Here is a 16323-nt window from a genome sequence, read left to right as displayed (position 1 = left end):
AAAATAAATAAATAAATAAAAAGACAGTCAATGCTGAGGACTGTAGACGCAGTGGTCAGCCACGGAAACTTAATGCAGCAGATGAAAGACTTATCATGCTTATTTCCCTTATATATCTGAAGATGTCCAACAGTGCCATCAGCACAGAACTGCAGGAAACCAGTGGGACCTAGCTACGCCCATCTACTGTCTGTAGAAGTCTGGTCAGATGTGGTCTTCATAGAATTGCGGCCAAAATGCCATACCTCCAATGTGGAAATAAGGCTAAAAGACTCAACTATGCAGGAAAACATAGGAACCAGAGTGCAGAAAACCGGCAACAAGTGCTCTGGCCTGATGAGTCAAATTTTTAAATATTTGGCTGTAGCAAGAGGCAGTTGAATGCTAAAGGGCTGAAAAGTGGTACAATAAGGTGTGTCTGCAGGCAACAGTGATGTCTGCAGGCAACAGTGAAGCATGGTGGAGGTTCCTTGCAAGTTTCGGGCTGCATTTCTGCAAATTGAGTTGGCAGTTTGGTCAGTATCACAAGTGTCCTCAATGCTGAGAAATACAGGCAGATTCTTATCCATCATGCCGTACCATCAGGAAGGCGTGCGATTGGCCACAAATTTATCCTGGAGCAGGACAATGACCCCAAACATGCAGTTAATGTCATTAAGAACTATCATCAGCATGCAGAACAAGGAGTCCTGGAAGTGATGGTTTGGTCCCCACAGAGCCCCGATCTCATCATCATCAAGTCTGTCTGGGACTAGATGAAAAGACAAAAGAATTTGAAGCAGCCTAAATCCACAGAAGATCTATGGTTAGTTCTCCAAGATGTTGTTTGGAACAACCTACCTGCCAAGTTCCTTCAAAAACTGTGTGCAAGTGTCAGGGATCAAAAAACCTCAGGCATCAGGTCGCTATTGCGACCAGAAATTCGACCTGGAGCCTGGACTGCTGCCCGAATGCTCCCCACACCATGCGTACACTCCCCCACTATGTTTGGGCTGCTGCCCAGTAGAAGGGGCAGGGGAGGGAGGAGAGCGGACACACATGCGCCCTCTTCCCCTTCTAGTTGACTTGGAAGTGATGCGATTTCCGTGTCCCCGTTGACAGTTTCCCTGGCCATCAAGGGTGGGAATGTAATGCAGTGTGTAGAGTACAGGGGAGACATGCAGGGTCTTTTAGACTCTGCATGTCTCATTAAAGAGAACCAGTCACCAAAAAAAATGTTATAACTTAAAGCCTAAACTTTTTTAGCTGGCTTCTAGGTTCAAAGCAAATTTGTCAAACTGGCAACTGTACATACAAAAATGTATGTTTTGAAGGCAATGGATGGTCACACCAATTATTGATTTGACTTTCTCTTTTGTACATTTACTTTGCGTTTTGTTAATGGATAAAAAAAACCATTAACCCTTCTATTTCTCAAAAAAAAAAAAAAATTCAACCACTTGCCTACCAGGCCAATTCTGACATTTCTTTCCTACATGTAAAAATCATATTTTTTTGCTAGAAAATGACATAGAACCCCCAAGCATTATGTGTTTTATTTTTTTAGCTTTTTTTTTTTTTTTTTTAATGCTCGTGGAATGGCACCAAATCTTTGGGACCTAAAAGTCCCCATAGGTGACGTTTTACATTTTTTTTACTGGTTACATGTTTTCAGTTACAGAGGAGGTCTAGGGCTAGAATTATTGCTCTCGCTCTAAAGTTTGCGGCAATACCTCACGTGTGGTTTGAACACCGTTTACATATGTGGGCGTGACTTATGTATGCGTTTGCTTCTGCATGCGAGCACACGGGGACAGGGGCGCTTTAAATTTTATTTTTTATTGTTAATTTTACTTTTATTTTTCTAGTTGACACTATTTTTTATAAATCACTTTTATTCCTATTACAAGGAATGTAAACATCCCTTGTAAGAGGAATAAGCATGACAGGTCCTCTTTACAGTGAGATATGGCACCAATAAGTCCCCACATCTCACCTCTAGGCTGGAAAGCCAAAAAAATAAAATAAAAAAAATAAATAAAAAAAAAAAAATTTAAAACTTATATATGATCTCAGCTTTGCAGCCAAGGCCACGCCATTTTTTCAAATGCAGGGGCTGGGCGAGACGTCATAACATCACGCCTGGCCTCCGAACAATCAGAGACTCCGAGGACCATCTGGTCCCCTGGAAATTTCTATCATCAGCATCTGGCGCCAGTGATTCCCTTCTCCGACTCACCGATGGCAGGGGTGAGACGGTAGAAGCACCGGAGGGCGGCAGGGGGAGGGGGGACGTAACCTCTCGCCACCTGCAAGAACTTATGTTGTAGGGAATAGCCGACGCTAAAAGATGATATCCGAACGATGTCTGTAGCTGCAGACATCATTTAGAGATCACCTCTCAAAACCTGATGACGTCATACGAAGTGCGAGAAGAAGTAGTTAATTTACAGAATTTTTTCACACCTCCCGAAAACTTTTGCACAGTAGTGTATATTGATCAGCAATGATGGAAACCTAACAGGTATACTTTTGAAAAACTTAAAACTGTTTTTTGATGACCAGATAGGCAACATCTATGCAACAGTGACCAATGGCACAACCAGATAAATCAGGACCCTGCCTGGCCTAAAAAGTAATAAAAAAAAAAAAAAAACATACCCATAACAAAGCATGGCACTAAGCCAACATAACAAAGCATGGCACTAAGCCAACATAACAAAGCATGGCACTAAGCCAACATAACAAACGCGTCAGCTGTGACTGCAGAAATCATAAGTTTGAATCAACGGATACCCTTTAATAGGTCCTCTGAGCACCCTTTCCCACTCCCAACATATATACAACAATTCTCTTTGGAAGGACAAGGCCAGTACTTCATTGGATTTAAACATCAGCAGCTTTACTTCACCAACTTAACTCCGTACAATTGGCATAACCTATGAGCATCCAATATTATTATACCATTATGAGATTGTCCGAACACCCATCTTCACCACACATTCCAGACAGGTGTCCAATAACCATCAGAGGGCTGAAAGCCAGAACCATGTAAAGCCGACATGGTAAAAAAGAAATTCTACCAATAAAGCTGTGATCAGCTCAACAGGGGGAGCAGGTGGGTACTTTTTTCATGGGTGGTCAGGCTCATAAAGACCAGTGATCCCACCACTCAAAACATGTTAAACTTTTTGACCTCACATACAGTATTTGCAGAATTATTAAACTAGGCTCTTTGGGGAAGAGAAGGAGATTAATGTAACAGATCATGTTTTTTATCAGTCAGGACTTCCTTTCTTAAGGTAGACCTTCAGTAATTTTTTCAACTTTCCACCTATTAAATCTTCTGCCCTTCTTGTTTTAACTTTGGATAGTAAAACATTTTTTTTTGTGCCAGTAAATACCTTATACAGCCCACTTCCTGCTTCTTGTCTGGTCATTATCCTAGGCTTATGACATCATGCACAGCTCTCGCTCTCACTTTCGTGAGAGTCTGTCAGGAAGGGAGGGGGGGGAAGAGTCATAAGAGGGCCAATGAGAGGTGTGTGTGTGTGTGTGTGTGTGTGTGTGTAAATCCAGGAAGTGAACAGGTAGCAGCTTCAGCTGCCCACAGTTAAAATGGTTGCAGCAACATTTGGAGGGAGATTTATGTAGCATATTTGGCAAGTACAGAAGCACAGTATATATAAAATATGCAGTGGTTGGAGGGAATTATGTGAGCAAACTGCAGTTCCTCTTTAAAAAAGGGTGCTCAATTCTGTAATGCATTACCTTATATTAATATTCTCTGAAAGACAAATGCTGACTTGGAGGAGGACAGCCTGGTTGAACATTTATCTGACACATTCTAGCTCTGTTCAAAAGCACTATATTTATTGCTAGACGGTGCAAAACTACAGCTATACAACACAAAAAAAAAATAAAGGGTTACATACCCGCCTGGTGCCAAAGGTGATGGCTATAAGTGCGCAGCATATTGCCAGGACTATAAGCAACAGGAGAAGGATCACTGGATATTGCTGACGCAAGCGATAGTAGGACTCATAAAAGAGACCTTCCTTTTCCTTGCAAAATCGCGTTGAGTAAGGGCTCGAAGGAGCCCTGCTGTTCTCTGGCATCTGTATCAACTATCTCTGTGTCTTTTGCTCCTGGAACAAGCTGGTACACGGAGGAACTGGCAGAAGAGTATGGAGCATAATTTAGGGTCCATCACAAAGGTCCAGAAACAGAGTTGTAGGATCTCCATAGACAAGACATCGCGCTGAGATGATCATTACAGGAGTCTCAGTTCAAAATTAGATCTAAAAAAATAAATAAAAATACAAAAATCAGACAATTACAAAAAGTTAATGAAAAATTATAAATCCCCCTACTCCAAAATTATGATCATGCAATCACAGGTGTTTGTAGCCATATAACCAATGTCCACAAAATCTATGCATTTGGTGCAGATGGCAGTTCCCAGCACAGCCAGAAAACTGACCACACTGTCTAGTGTGGACAGTTTTTAATATTAAAAGGATAGAACTGGCAAGAACACCATGGATTTCTTACAAAGGAAACAATACACAGAAAACAGGATACTTTTTCATACAAGTACATGGTACGGCAGGTACATATCAGGAATATGAAATTGTGGGTTGACATATTCCATAAAGCATTTATGTAATGAGGATCGAGGCTGCTCTGTGCAAAACCATTGCATAGAGCAAGTATAACTTTTTTTTTTTTTTATAACAAAGTTAGGTTTACAAATCTCTTTAAATATGAACTTCAGGCACACAATCTTTCATTTAAATATATATATTTCACAATAGCCACAAAGAATATAAATCCATTCTATGTGCACCAAATACCATTACAAAAGCAAGGTTTTACCTTATAAAAATAGCAATGCCTTTTTCATTATGCTGTATATAGCCTATGCAGAAAGCAGAGCTTTGGGGAGAGACCCAGTAGACCCAATCCACTGGAGGCTGCCTGCAGAAAACTACAGGAAGGGGCGGAGACAAGACCAGTCACCCTGCACAAGGGGAGAGCACAGCAGTGACTGGTCTTTATTACAGGAAGCTCCTGCCCAGAGGCAAAGTTTCACACTGGATTACTGCACAGATCTGGAAGAACTACCACCAAAATTCAAGGAAGAATACACATGGTTCTTATATTTAGACAATATTCCCTTATCATGGATATCAGCTTTAAGATGCTGCAGCATCTAGCAAAATGAAAAGGTGATGCAGCATGATCCTATTTTCAGCACAATTTCGTAATGCAACTTTTTTTCTTTGTTTGTTTTTTTGTTTATGTGTTTGTAGACAAAGGAAGCTAGATTTAATACACAACTCAGCCAAAAATGCAGTAAAATTTATGTTTTTGGTGGTCACTGATGTCTATTGGGCCAAAATCGCTCTACCACCTTTTCCAAAAATGTGCTGCATTGATGTGAAGGGGTAACATTGACAACAATACGATTTACATTGTTGTGCGATGCTGTGCAACAGCAGTGCATCTCAAATTGCACTAGTCTGAATGGGGACAAAAAAGGTAACCACACACACACACTATACAACCTACTTGTACAGTTTCCTTGATCCCAACTCTGGGTTAATAAAAAAAAATCCCTTGCAGCGCCGGTGCCCACACTGCAAGGGTTAATTGCTTGTTTATGCCTGGAAGATTTACTTACAGCATCTACACCCACATGCTCTTTTGGTCTAGGATCCTGATGTCACCAATCCCAGAGCAGGGTCCACCGCCCTGTACTAGGAGGTGATCACGCAGAGGAACAGTCCACTGCCGGAGGGTGGGGGAAGCAACATTTGAAGGGGCAGCGGAAGATCGGGTAAGTAAAAGTGTTTCTCCTCTGTCCTAGACAAAACAAGCAATTATACCTTGCAGTGGGGCTGTGCCTGCATTTCAAGGGTTAATTGGTTGCTGTTATTTGCCCAGAGTTGGGCTTTAAAGTGGCGTTTCACCACCGCAAAAAAAAAAAAAAAAAGTCACAAGCTACAAATACTACAAATAACTACTTGCTCACTGGGCACTTAAACCCCATTCCTAACCAGACCAATTTTGAGCTTTCGCTGTTCTCACACTTTGAATGACAATTAGTCATGCAACACTGTACCCATATGAAATGTTTGTCCTTTTTTTCACACAAATAGAGATTTCTTTCGGTGGTATTTAATCACCGCTGGGTTTTTTTTATTGTTTTGCGCTATAAAATCAGAAAATACTTAAAATTCGGTTAAAAAAATAATAATAATAATAATTCTTTGTTTCTGTTAACATTTATTGCAGAGTATTGGTGAGTATTGCCAGAGTATTGGCAGAGAGCAGCACCGTGGGCACTACAGATCCAGCCCACAGTGCTGCTACAAACATTCTCTCCACCTCTCCCCTTGCAATGTACAGATCGGTACAGAGAGGGTAGGGAGGAACCGGCGTCATGGCATGACGCCAGTTTGTTTACAAATGACGGAGCGATCACGTGGTAAACGGACGCTGCCAGCGGCCATTTACAGTGAACCGGAAATAACCGTGATTACGGGAGTGCACAAGAGCAACATTCTGGGAGGACGTTCATGGACGCCCTCCTGGAATAAGCCGACCGCGCTGTAGCAGTCTTTCAGCTATGGCCCGGTCGGGTGGTGGTGCAGACCGATAAGCGGAGCTTTCGCTTTTGGGTGGAACTAAGCTCTACAAGTCACTATGTAGTATGAAGACTTGAATATTTAGATACAAATAGATAAACGATTGTTTAGGTTTGTGCCTATATTGTATAGTTTTGGTAAAGTTGGAGGAGATTATAAAGCCCGACTGTACAATATATGGCCAGTTTAAAATCTGCATACACTATATAATCTGATTGTACAATCTCCTTTGGATATTTCAACAACTCTATAGTGCAAGAGCCTGCCTGATTTGACACCACTGATCAGATTGTTTAGGGATATCCTCATATTATATAGTTTTGGTAGACCTAGAAGGAGACTGTACAATCTGGTTGTATAACGTATGAGCAGCTTTAAGTTTGCCCGCCTTTTCCAGGAATGGATCAATACGAGGTGTGAAGAAAAATGATTTGAGAACATCCATTTGTTTATTATGCCTAAGGCCAGAGTGACAGGGCACATATAGCCCCAGGCTATTTACAGGACAGTAGACTATTAGAGCAGCTCTCCCATAGAAATGAGAGGTGACAGGCATCACTGCAGCTACAGCTGACCGGCCAATCTACGACGTCACTTTTTCCAGTCACGGTGGAAATAGCAGGTGGTCAAAGCTCAATTTCTTGGAAAAGGACTTTAAAATTTGTTCTTTATACCTTATGGAATTTACAAAAAATAAAAATAAAAAATAAAAATAATAATAAAAAACACAATTTGTGAGCTTTCAATTCACCTGAGTGCACATATTTGTCTGATTTGCACAGAATCGCGCCGTTCACAAAGCCTGACTGCCTGGATTTCATTCCTTTCATTACGTACTATTTAAAAGCTTTTCAACAATTCCTTCTCGACACACACACACTAACCACGTGATCCCAGATTTTTCAACCCATCTATACATGCTTCAGATCCTCCAGTGATCAGCCTACATTACATGCGATAGCTTTTGTCATAGTTGTCATTTCCTTTCAACTTCCAGTGCATTAAATTCTAATAGATGTCCATTCCAAGGAATCCTATTCATATAACAAAAAGTTGGAATTCGAGAAAAGATTAGCTTTCAAAAGATTGCTAAAGCCCCCAAAAAATTAAAATACCAAATAATCTGTACTGCACTGGGAAAACTAGGACAAGATGGCTAATGTGGAGCACGATTCTTCAGCCTGTCGTACATGTACCCCCGGGGGTGCCTGAGATAGATGCAGCAAACCTTTCAAATTAAACCGAAATATATTATATGTATATATACACGCACACACACACTCTCTATGAAAAGAATACATTAACAAACCTGTCAAAATTAACTTCAAAGCAAAAAAGCAAAACATCTTATATTTGTTTATATGAGTTGTTTGTCTATAAAAGTTGTATTATAGATATAAAAAAAAAAATTAAAAAAAAAAAAAGTGTACAAACAATTTTTTTCCCTTATTAATTTTAGTTATATCCCTTAGTATAGCCTAGAAATACTCTACAATTTGGTTTAAAAAATAAAAGTATAATAATACTTTAAAATAAATAGGAGGAAAAATATATTGTCCCCTCTTATGTATTAAATTTAGTTATATCGGTAACACAACTTTGAAATATTCTCTGTAAAGTTAGACATCAAGACATATACATATATATATATATATATATATATATTTTTTTTTTTTTTTTTTTTTTTTTTTTACACACACACACACCTCCCTCATCAATAATACAACTCATCAACAAATATCTAATGTTTACAGAGATTTGATGTCATTGACCTGGATTGTAAAGTAACTAAGGGGCAAGCCATTGGAAGTGACTATAAGCAGTGTACAGTACAGTGAACACCTGATCACACACACACACACACACACAATGCCTGATCGCTTGCGATACATTGAACACCTAATCGCACAAAAACTTGATCAAAAACACAGTACATTGCACACCTGATCATATACTGAACACATACAGTATATTGAACACCAGTGTATTGTATATGATTGCGTGTTCAGTGTACTGTATACTATCGGAACACCTGATCATATACAGTACACCTTAATATATACCGTACACTGAACACCCGATCATATACCGTACCCCTTAATATATGCAGTACATTGAAAACCTGATCATATACACAGTATATTGAAAACCTGATCAAGTACAGTACATTGAACACCAGTGTATTGTATGTGATTGCGTGTTCAGTGTACTGTATATGATCAGGTGTTAATATACTGTATATATTAAGGTGTACTGTATATGATCAGGTGTTCAGTGTACTGTATAATATCAGAACACCTGATTATACAGTATTTTGAACACTTGATCATATACAGTACACTGAACACCCAATCATATACCAAACACTGAACACCCGATCATATACAGTACACTAAACACAAGATCATATACTGTACACTAAACACCCGATCATATACTCATATACAGTACACCTTAATATATATGGTATATTGAACACCCTATCGTATACAGTATATTGAAAACCTGATCAAATACAGTACATTGAATACCTGATCATATACAATATATTGAACACTAGTGTATTATCGCCTGTTCAGTATATGATCAGGTGTTCAACATACTGTATATATTAAGGTGTACTGTATATATGATCAGGTGTTCAGTGTACACTATCGGAACACCTGATCATATACAGTACACCTTAATATTTACAGTATATTGAACACCCGATCTTATACAGTACACTGATCACCTACACCTTTATATACAGTACACTGATCACCTTTATATACAGTACACTGATCATATACAGTACACTGATCACCTTTATATACAGTACACTGAGCACCTGATCATACACAGTACACTGATCAGCTACACCTTTATATACAGTACACTGATCACCTTAATATATACAGTATATTGAACACCCGATCACATACATTGCGGGGGAATCCAACCCTTGCCATGTACAGAAGCGATAAGTTGGCCGGTAAGTGTCCCCCAGTGAGGATACTGACCTGGGAGTAGGTGATGTGCCATGGTGTGCTCGCAGTGCTCTTTGTCACTCTCGGTGGATAGTTCAGGATGATAAGATAAAGTTGGAGAATCAATAACAACACTCCGGTTTGGATCCGCCCCGTGCAGAGTGCGGCTGGCTGTGTGCGCTGAGCTGTGCGGGGAGGAAGCGGGGGCTCAGGATGACGCCACGAGGAGGACAGCTAAGTACTTAGTGATACAAGAACGGAAGAGAACTTTGATCTGCAGGGAGGAGGAGGGTGGAAGACTGTCTGTCCCCTGACTTGTACAGCACAGGAGCGGAGTGTGGTGTCCCGGCTCTGTCATAGCTCCGTGCCCTCCTTACTCCTAGAGGTGATAATAGGAAAAGCCGATCGTGTGTGTTCTGCACCGAGCGTGCTCCGACCAGCACACCTCTACATTACTCTTCTACGGAGGAAGTGCTAGCACAGCGACAAATACACGCTGCCTGTACTCAACACAGAACACTGAGCTCTACAATATAGACATTGGTCAGAGATGTCCCCCGACCTAGAAGTGGCCAGAGATGTCCCCCGACCTAGAAGTGGCCAGAGTTGTCCCCCGACCTAGAAGTGGCCAGAGTTGTCCCCCGACCTAGAAGTGGCCAGAGTTGTCCCCCGACCTAGAAGTGGCCAGAGTTGTCCCCCGACCTAGAAGTGGCCAGAGTTGTCCCCCGACCTAGAAGTGGCCAGAGATGTCCCCCGACCTAGAAGTGGCCAGAGATGTCCCCCGACCTAGAAGTGGCCAGAGATGTCCCCCGACCTAGAAGTGGCCAGAGATGTCCCCCGACCTAGAAGTGGCCAGAGATGTCCCCCGACCTAGAAGTGGCCAGAGATGTCCCCCGACCTAGAAGTGGCCAGAGATGTCCCCCGACCTAGAAGTGGCCAGAGATGTCCCCCGACCTAGAAGTGGCCAGAGATGTCCCCCGACCTAGAAGTGGCCAGAGATGTCCCCCGACCTAGAAGTGGCCAGAGATGTCCCCCGACCTAGAAGTGGCCAGAGATGTCCCCCGACCTAGAAGTGGCCAGAGTTGTCCCCCGACCTAGAAGTGGCCAGAGATGTCCCCCGACCTAGAAGTGGCCAGAGATGTCCCCCGACCTAGAAGTGGCCAGAGATGTCCCCCGACCTAGAAGTGGCCAGAGATGTCCCCCGACCTAGAAGTGGCCAGAGATGTCCCCCGACCTAGAAGTGGCCAGAGATGTCCCCCGACCTAGAAGTGGCCAGAGATGTCCCCCGACCTAGAAGTGGCCAGAGTTGTCCCCCGACCTAGAAGTGGCCAGAGTTGTCCCCCGACCTAGAAGTGGCCAGAGATGTCCCCCGACCTAGAAGTGGCCAGAGATGTCCCCCGACCTAGAAGTGGCCAGAGATGTCCCCCGACCTAGAAGTGGCCAGAGATGTCCCCCGACCTAGAAATGGCCAGAGATGTCCCCCGACCTAGAAATGGCCAGAGAAGATCCCTTCATCCATGCAGTTTAGCACGGATGGGAAATCCACAAAGCAGATCCTCCTCTTCTCAGGTCCCCCTTCGGTGCTCCTGGCCCCTCCCTCCTCCAGTTTGCTATGGGGGGCACCCCAGACGAGCCACATCTCCCTGTATCCATTCAGCCAGGGAGCCCCGGTTCCCGCCTCCTCGCTCTCATTGGCTCACTAACTTTGACAGCAGCAGCCAATGGTGCTTCACTGCCGTCTCAGCTAACAAGGAGGGAGAGTCCCCGACAGCCAAGTCCCTCGTGCAACATTGCTGGATCAAGATGGGGCTCGGGTAAGTATGAGGGGAATAGAATGCATTAAGATAAAAAAAAAGAAAAACATCCTACCTTTATAACCCCTTTAAACTGGCCATATGCTGTAAGATTTTTCATTCAGCATGCAGACTTAAAAGAAATCTCCTCTATTCATGCTAAACAGCATAGATGGATGAATGCTGGGCTGCTCGCCTGAAAAATTTCCAGCAGGCTTCTTCAGGACTGGTTTGGGGTCTACAGGACCACCTACTGAGTGAATTTCAGCCAGTTCATCAGGAACCACACAAAAATTTGCTTAGAGTATGACTAACTTGATAACCCACTTTCACATAATCCATTTTGTCTCCTAATACAGTGCCCCCCTGTCTGTGTTTTTTTTTTTTTTTTATATAAAACACCAAACAATTCTACTTTACTGTATCTCAAGGCAGCTCCCGACCCTCATGTAACCAGCCGTGTCTCCTCTCTGCCCATCTGACACGGTCACGTGAGTGCCGGGAGCCGTCCTGAGATACGGTAAGGCTCGGTTCACAGTGCTGCGATACGGGAGCGCTGCAAATCCACTGCGGGTTCCCGCATCGCACGTCTCCCGGCGGCAGTTCACACTGCCCTATGCGAACTGCTGGGAGTGTCAGTTAAAAGTTAATGACACCTCCAAATCAGTTCGCATATCTCAGTGCGATCGGCAAACTCAGACAGGAATCAGATCGCATGGTGTGAACACCCATGCGATCCAATTCTGCTGCGGACCAAAAAAAGGGTCCTGTACGAGTTTGGGCCATATGCGATGTGAATCCAGCCATACTATTTGTATGGCTGAAATCGCACCGCACAGGGATCGCATGTGATTTGCACTGCAGTGCGATTCACATCCGATCTCAGGCATCGCAGCAGTGTGAACTTAGCCTTAAGGAGGTTTTTGTTTTTTTGTTTTTCCACCATATATAAAACAGAGACGGGGGGCACTGTATTAGAAGACAAAAAAAGCGGATAGTATATAGATATATTCATTATTTCTGCAGCAGGAGGGGGATGGAGCAGCACTGTCACTAGTTGTGACACAGTGGAGGTGGACAGATGAGACAGACACAGAAGACGGAGTCACATAAACTGACCACGATGTCAGGGCTCAGCAGCCATGATTACCGTGGTCAGTTTACATAGGGGAGGGGGAGAAACTGCAGGATCAGCCAGGGTTTTTTTTTTTGGCATTACAGGGGTCCAAATTACACAGCAAATGCACTCCTTTAAAAGGAGCTGGATCCATATTTTTTTTGGTGGGGAGGGGAACGCTTTAACCACTTCCCGACCAGCGCACGACGATGTACGTCGACAGAATGGCACGGGCAGGCATATTGGCGTACAGGTACGTCCAATATTCAATGCCGCCCTGCCATCGGGAGCGCGCCGCCGCCGGCTGGTCGCGCTGGTCGGCACCCCCGTGAGTCCGGTCGTGGGACCCGCGGACTCGATCGCCGCGGGCATCCCCGCGATCGTCTCACGGAGCGGCCGAATGGAGGAAATGCCGTGTAAACAGCATTTCTCCATTCTACCTAGCAACTAGTGACGCTGATCTCTGCTCCATGGGATTGGAGCAGAGATCAGTGTTCACTAAATGAAAGCCCAACCCTCCCACAGTTAGTAACACACCCCTAGGAACACTTAACCCCTACACTGCCACCCACTGGTTAACCCCTTCACTGCCAGTGTCATTTACACAGGAATCACTGCATTTATATAGCAGTGATTACTGTATAAATGACAATGGTCCCAAAAATGTGTCAAAAATGTCCGATGGGTCCCCCACAATGTCGCAGTCACAAAAAAAATAAAAAATAAAAAAAAAAAATCGCTGATCGCCGCCATTACTAGTAAAAACAAAAATAATAAAAAAATATTAATAAAAATGCTATAAAACTATCCCTATTTTGTAAACGCTATAACTTTTGCGCAAACCAATCAATAATCGCTTATTGTGTTTTTTTTTTACCAAAAATATGTAGAAGAATACGTATCGGCCTAAACTGAGGGAAAAAAAATGTTTTTTTTATATATTTTTGGGGATATTTATTATACCAAAAAGTAAAAAATGCGTTTTTTTCAAAATTGTCGCTCTATTTTTGTTTATAGCGCAAAAAATAAAAACCGCAGGGGTGATCAAATACCACCAAAAGAAAGCTCCATTTGTGGGAAAAAAAGGACGTCAATTTTGTTTGGGAGCCACGACCACGCAATTGTCAGTTAAAGCGACACAGTGCCGAATCGCAAAAAGTGGTCTGGCCTTTGACCAGCAAAATGGTCCGGTCTGTAAGTGGTTAAGCTGTGTATACACGTAAAAAAAATTTTTTCCCCTTTAAAACCAGCAGGTTAAAAAAAAAAAAAAGGGAGAGAGCCCCGCAGCCATTAGCTGCAAGCGCTGATCAAATACTGGTTTTCCAACAAGACCGCTCGTGAGAGGGTGGCCATTAGTAAGGCTTAGCGACAGTGCTGTTGACAAGATATCTTCCTCGATGACATCACAAGCTTATCTCCTAAACTGTGCACGTTTAGGAGATATTGATCTTACATACAGATAAGCTTTATTATAAACTTACCTGCAGGTGAAAATCAAAATGCAGAGTTTACTACCACCTTAACCACTTGCCGCCCGCCCTATTACAAAAAGACGGCGGCAAAGTGGTTTGATAATCCTAACCGGACGTCATATGACGTCCTCAGGATTATGAGCCGCTGCGCGCCCCCGGGGGCGCGCATCGCGGCGATCGTTGTTGCGGGGTGTCAGTCTGACACCCGGCAACTACGATCTCGGTAAAGAGTCTCCGACGGAGACTCTTTACCACGTGATCAGCCGTGTCCAATCATGGCTGATCACAGTGTAAATGGGAAGAGCCAGTGATCGGCTTTTCCTCACTCGCGTCTGTCAGACGCGAGTAGAGGAGAGCCGATCGGCTGCTCCTCTGACAGGGGGGGTCTGTGCTGATCGATTATCAGCACAGCCCCCCCGAGGATGCCCACACTGGACCACCAGGGACACCACCAAGGAAAAGGTTATCCTCCCTAGACCACCAGGGATGCCAATGGTCAGCACAATGGATGCCAATCAGTGCCCATAATGGATGCCAATTAGTGCCCACAATGGGCATCACTGATTGGCATCCATTAGTACAGTATAACACCAATGCCGCCTATGAGTGCCCACCTGTGCCGCCTATGAGTGCCCACCTGTGCCGCCTATGAGTGCCCACCCATGCCCATCTGTGCCGCCTATCCATGCCCATCTGTGCCGCCCATCCATGCCCATCTGTGCCGCCCATCCATGCCAATCCGTGCCAGCTATCAGTGCCAATTTGTGCCACCTATCAGTGTCCATCCGTGTCGCCCATCAGTGCCGCCTATCAGTGTCCATCAATGCCACCTCATCAGTGCCACTTCATTGGTGCCCATCAGTGCCCACCAGTGTAGCCCCATCAGTGCCCATCAGTGAAGGAGAAAAACTTACTTATTTACAAAGTTTTGAAACAAAAAAAAAAACATTTTTTTTTTCAAAATTTTCGGTATTTTTTTATTTGTAGCGCAAAAAATAAAAACCATAGAGGTGATCAAATACCACCAAAAGAAAGCTCTATTTGTGGGAAAAAAATGATAAAAATGTCATTTGGGTACAGTGTAGCATGACCGCGCAATTGTCATTCAAAGTGCGACAGCGCTGAAAGCTCAAAATTGGTCTGGGCAGGAAGGTGTTTAAGTGCCCTGTATTGAAGTGGTTAATAATGCCCACGCTACGAAGCACTGTTAGCACTTTCAGAGGACTGCATTCACAGTCATATGTAAAATCACGGTCTGATGCGATTTTCCAGCTAAACCTTTTCTAAAGAATGGTTCAAAAGTAAATATGTCCTGGTGAGCCTGTTCAACCCCAATATGCATGACGTATGGCAAGTTTAGTTTAATGCTGCCTTTACATCAGCTGATTGCTATGGTTGCTTATACAATTTCAAGCTTAATCTGGTTGATAATCTTCCTTTGCAATAGGGTAATATCTCCTTTGGCCCCCTAGTTATCTGATTACATACTGGATGGCTGGAATGAAAAAAAAAAAAATGAGAACCCACGTGCTGCTGCATGTGGTCACTATATAGGCCGCCATAGATTAGATTTTTCTTCTAAAATCACTAAGGAAAGTAGTGAGTGGTAGATTTACAGATTAGAAAAAAAAAAAAAAAACACCACATTTAGCAGAATTTTCATTTTTAAACGCAGCATGTTGTTTGTTTTGGGTATTAGGATGAAAAAGAGCCTATGGGATTAAAGAGTAGCAGTGAACAAATTACATGTTCTTATTTACAGGAATAATAGAGGTAGTCGTCTTTCTGGCTTTGTGAACTGAAAAGGAAGCTCTAAAAAAAAGGTATGCATATATCACATGAAGTCCAGAGTTTAGTAACTAATGTTTCTAGTGTATGGATGTAGGTTACATAGTTGAAAGAAAGAGATACAAATCCATCCAGATATCTATGATTCTGCCAATTACAGCAGTGGTCAAGGATCATAAAAATCCAACTATAATCTTATATCTCTGGCCACTTGTAGGCACAGTGCAGAGATTTTGTTAGTGGTCTTTATCAGAAAAGTGAAACATGTTAATCTCTAAAGTAATAACCTCTTTAAAAAGTTTTAAAAGGTTAGCTTTTTATTTTACTTATGAGAGGTAGCCAATGCTTTTTTTTTGTCTGTATTCCTATGGCTCACAGGAATGCGGTTCGTTCTGCACACCTATGACCCATTTCCAGCCGATAGGATGCTAAAGTCCCCTGTCAGCTGATGTCACAGGGCCAGAGCACCCAAATGCCTGGACTGACAGTGGGCTTGACCTCTCAGCGAGCTCCTGAGAGCCTGCGACAGCGACTCCCATCCCCTACACAACC

General features: G+C 43.1%; 1 protein-coding gene across 1 annotated transcript in view; it reads right to left on the bottom strand.

Annotated features, from left to right (window-relative positions):
* The window catches only part of LOC143956663 (adenylate cyclase type 2-like), a gene marked incomplete at its 3' end in the record, with an annotated part of 65318 nt that extends 55350 nt beyond the window's left edge, over positions 1 to 9968 (bottom strand). The window contains exons 1-2 of the mRNA XM_077466850.1: positions 9635 to 9968; positions 3915 to 4280 (exon numbers count right to left, since the gene is read on the bottom strand). Of these exons, the coding sequence (XP_077322976.1) occupies positions 3915 to 4097 (183 nt within the window). The remainder of the gene's footprint in view (positions 1 to 3914; positions 4281 to 9634) is intronic.
* Between the last annotated feature and the right edge of the window lie 6355 nt (positions 9969 to 16323).

Source organism: Lithobates pipiens, unplaced genomic scaffold (genome assembly GCF_037356315.1).
Source record: "Lithobates pipiens isolate NorthernLeopardFrog02 unplaced genomic scaffold, aLitPip1_a1.2 Scaffold_4, whole genome shotgun sequence".
NCBI classification, from domain to species: Eukaryota; Metazoa; Chordata; class Amphibia; order Anura; family Ranidae; genus Lithobates; species Lithobates pipiens.
This window is presented reverse-complemented; position numbering and strand designations above follow the sequence as displayed.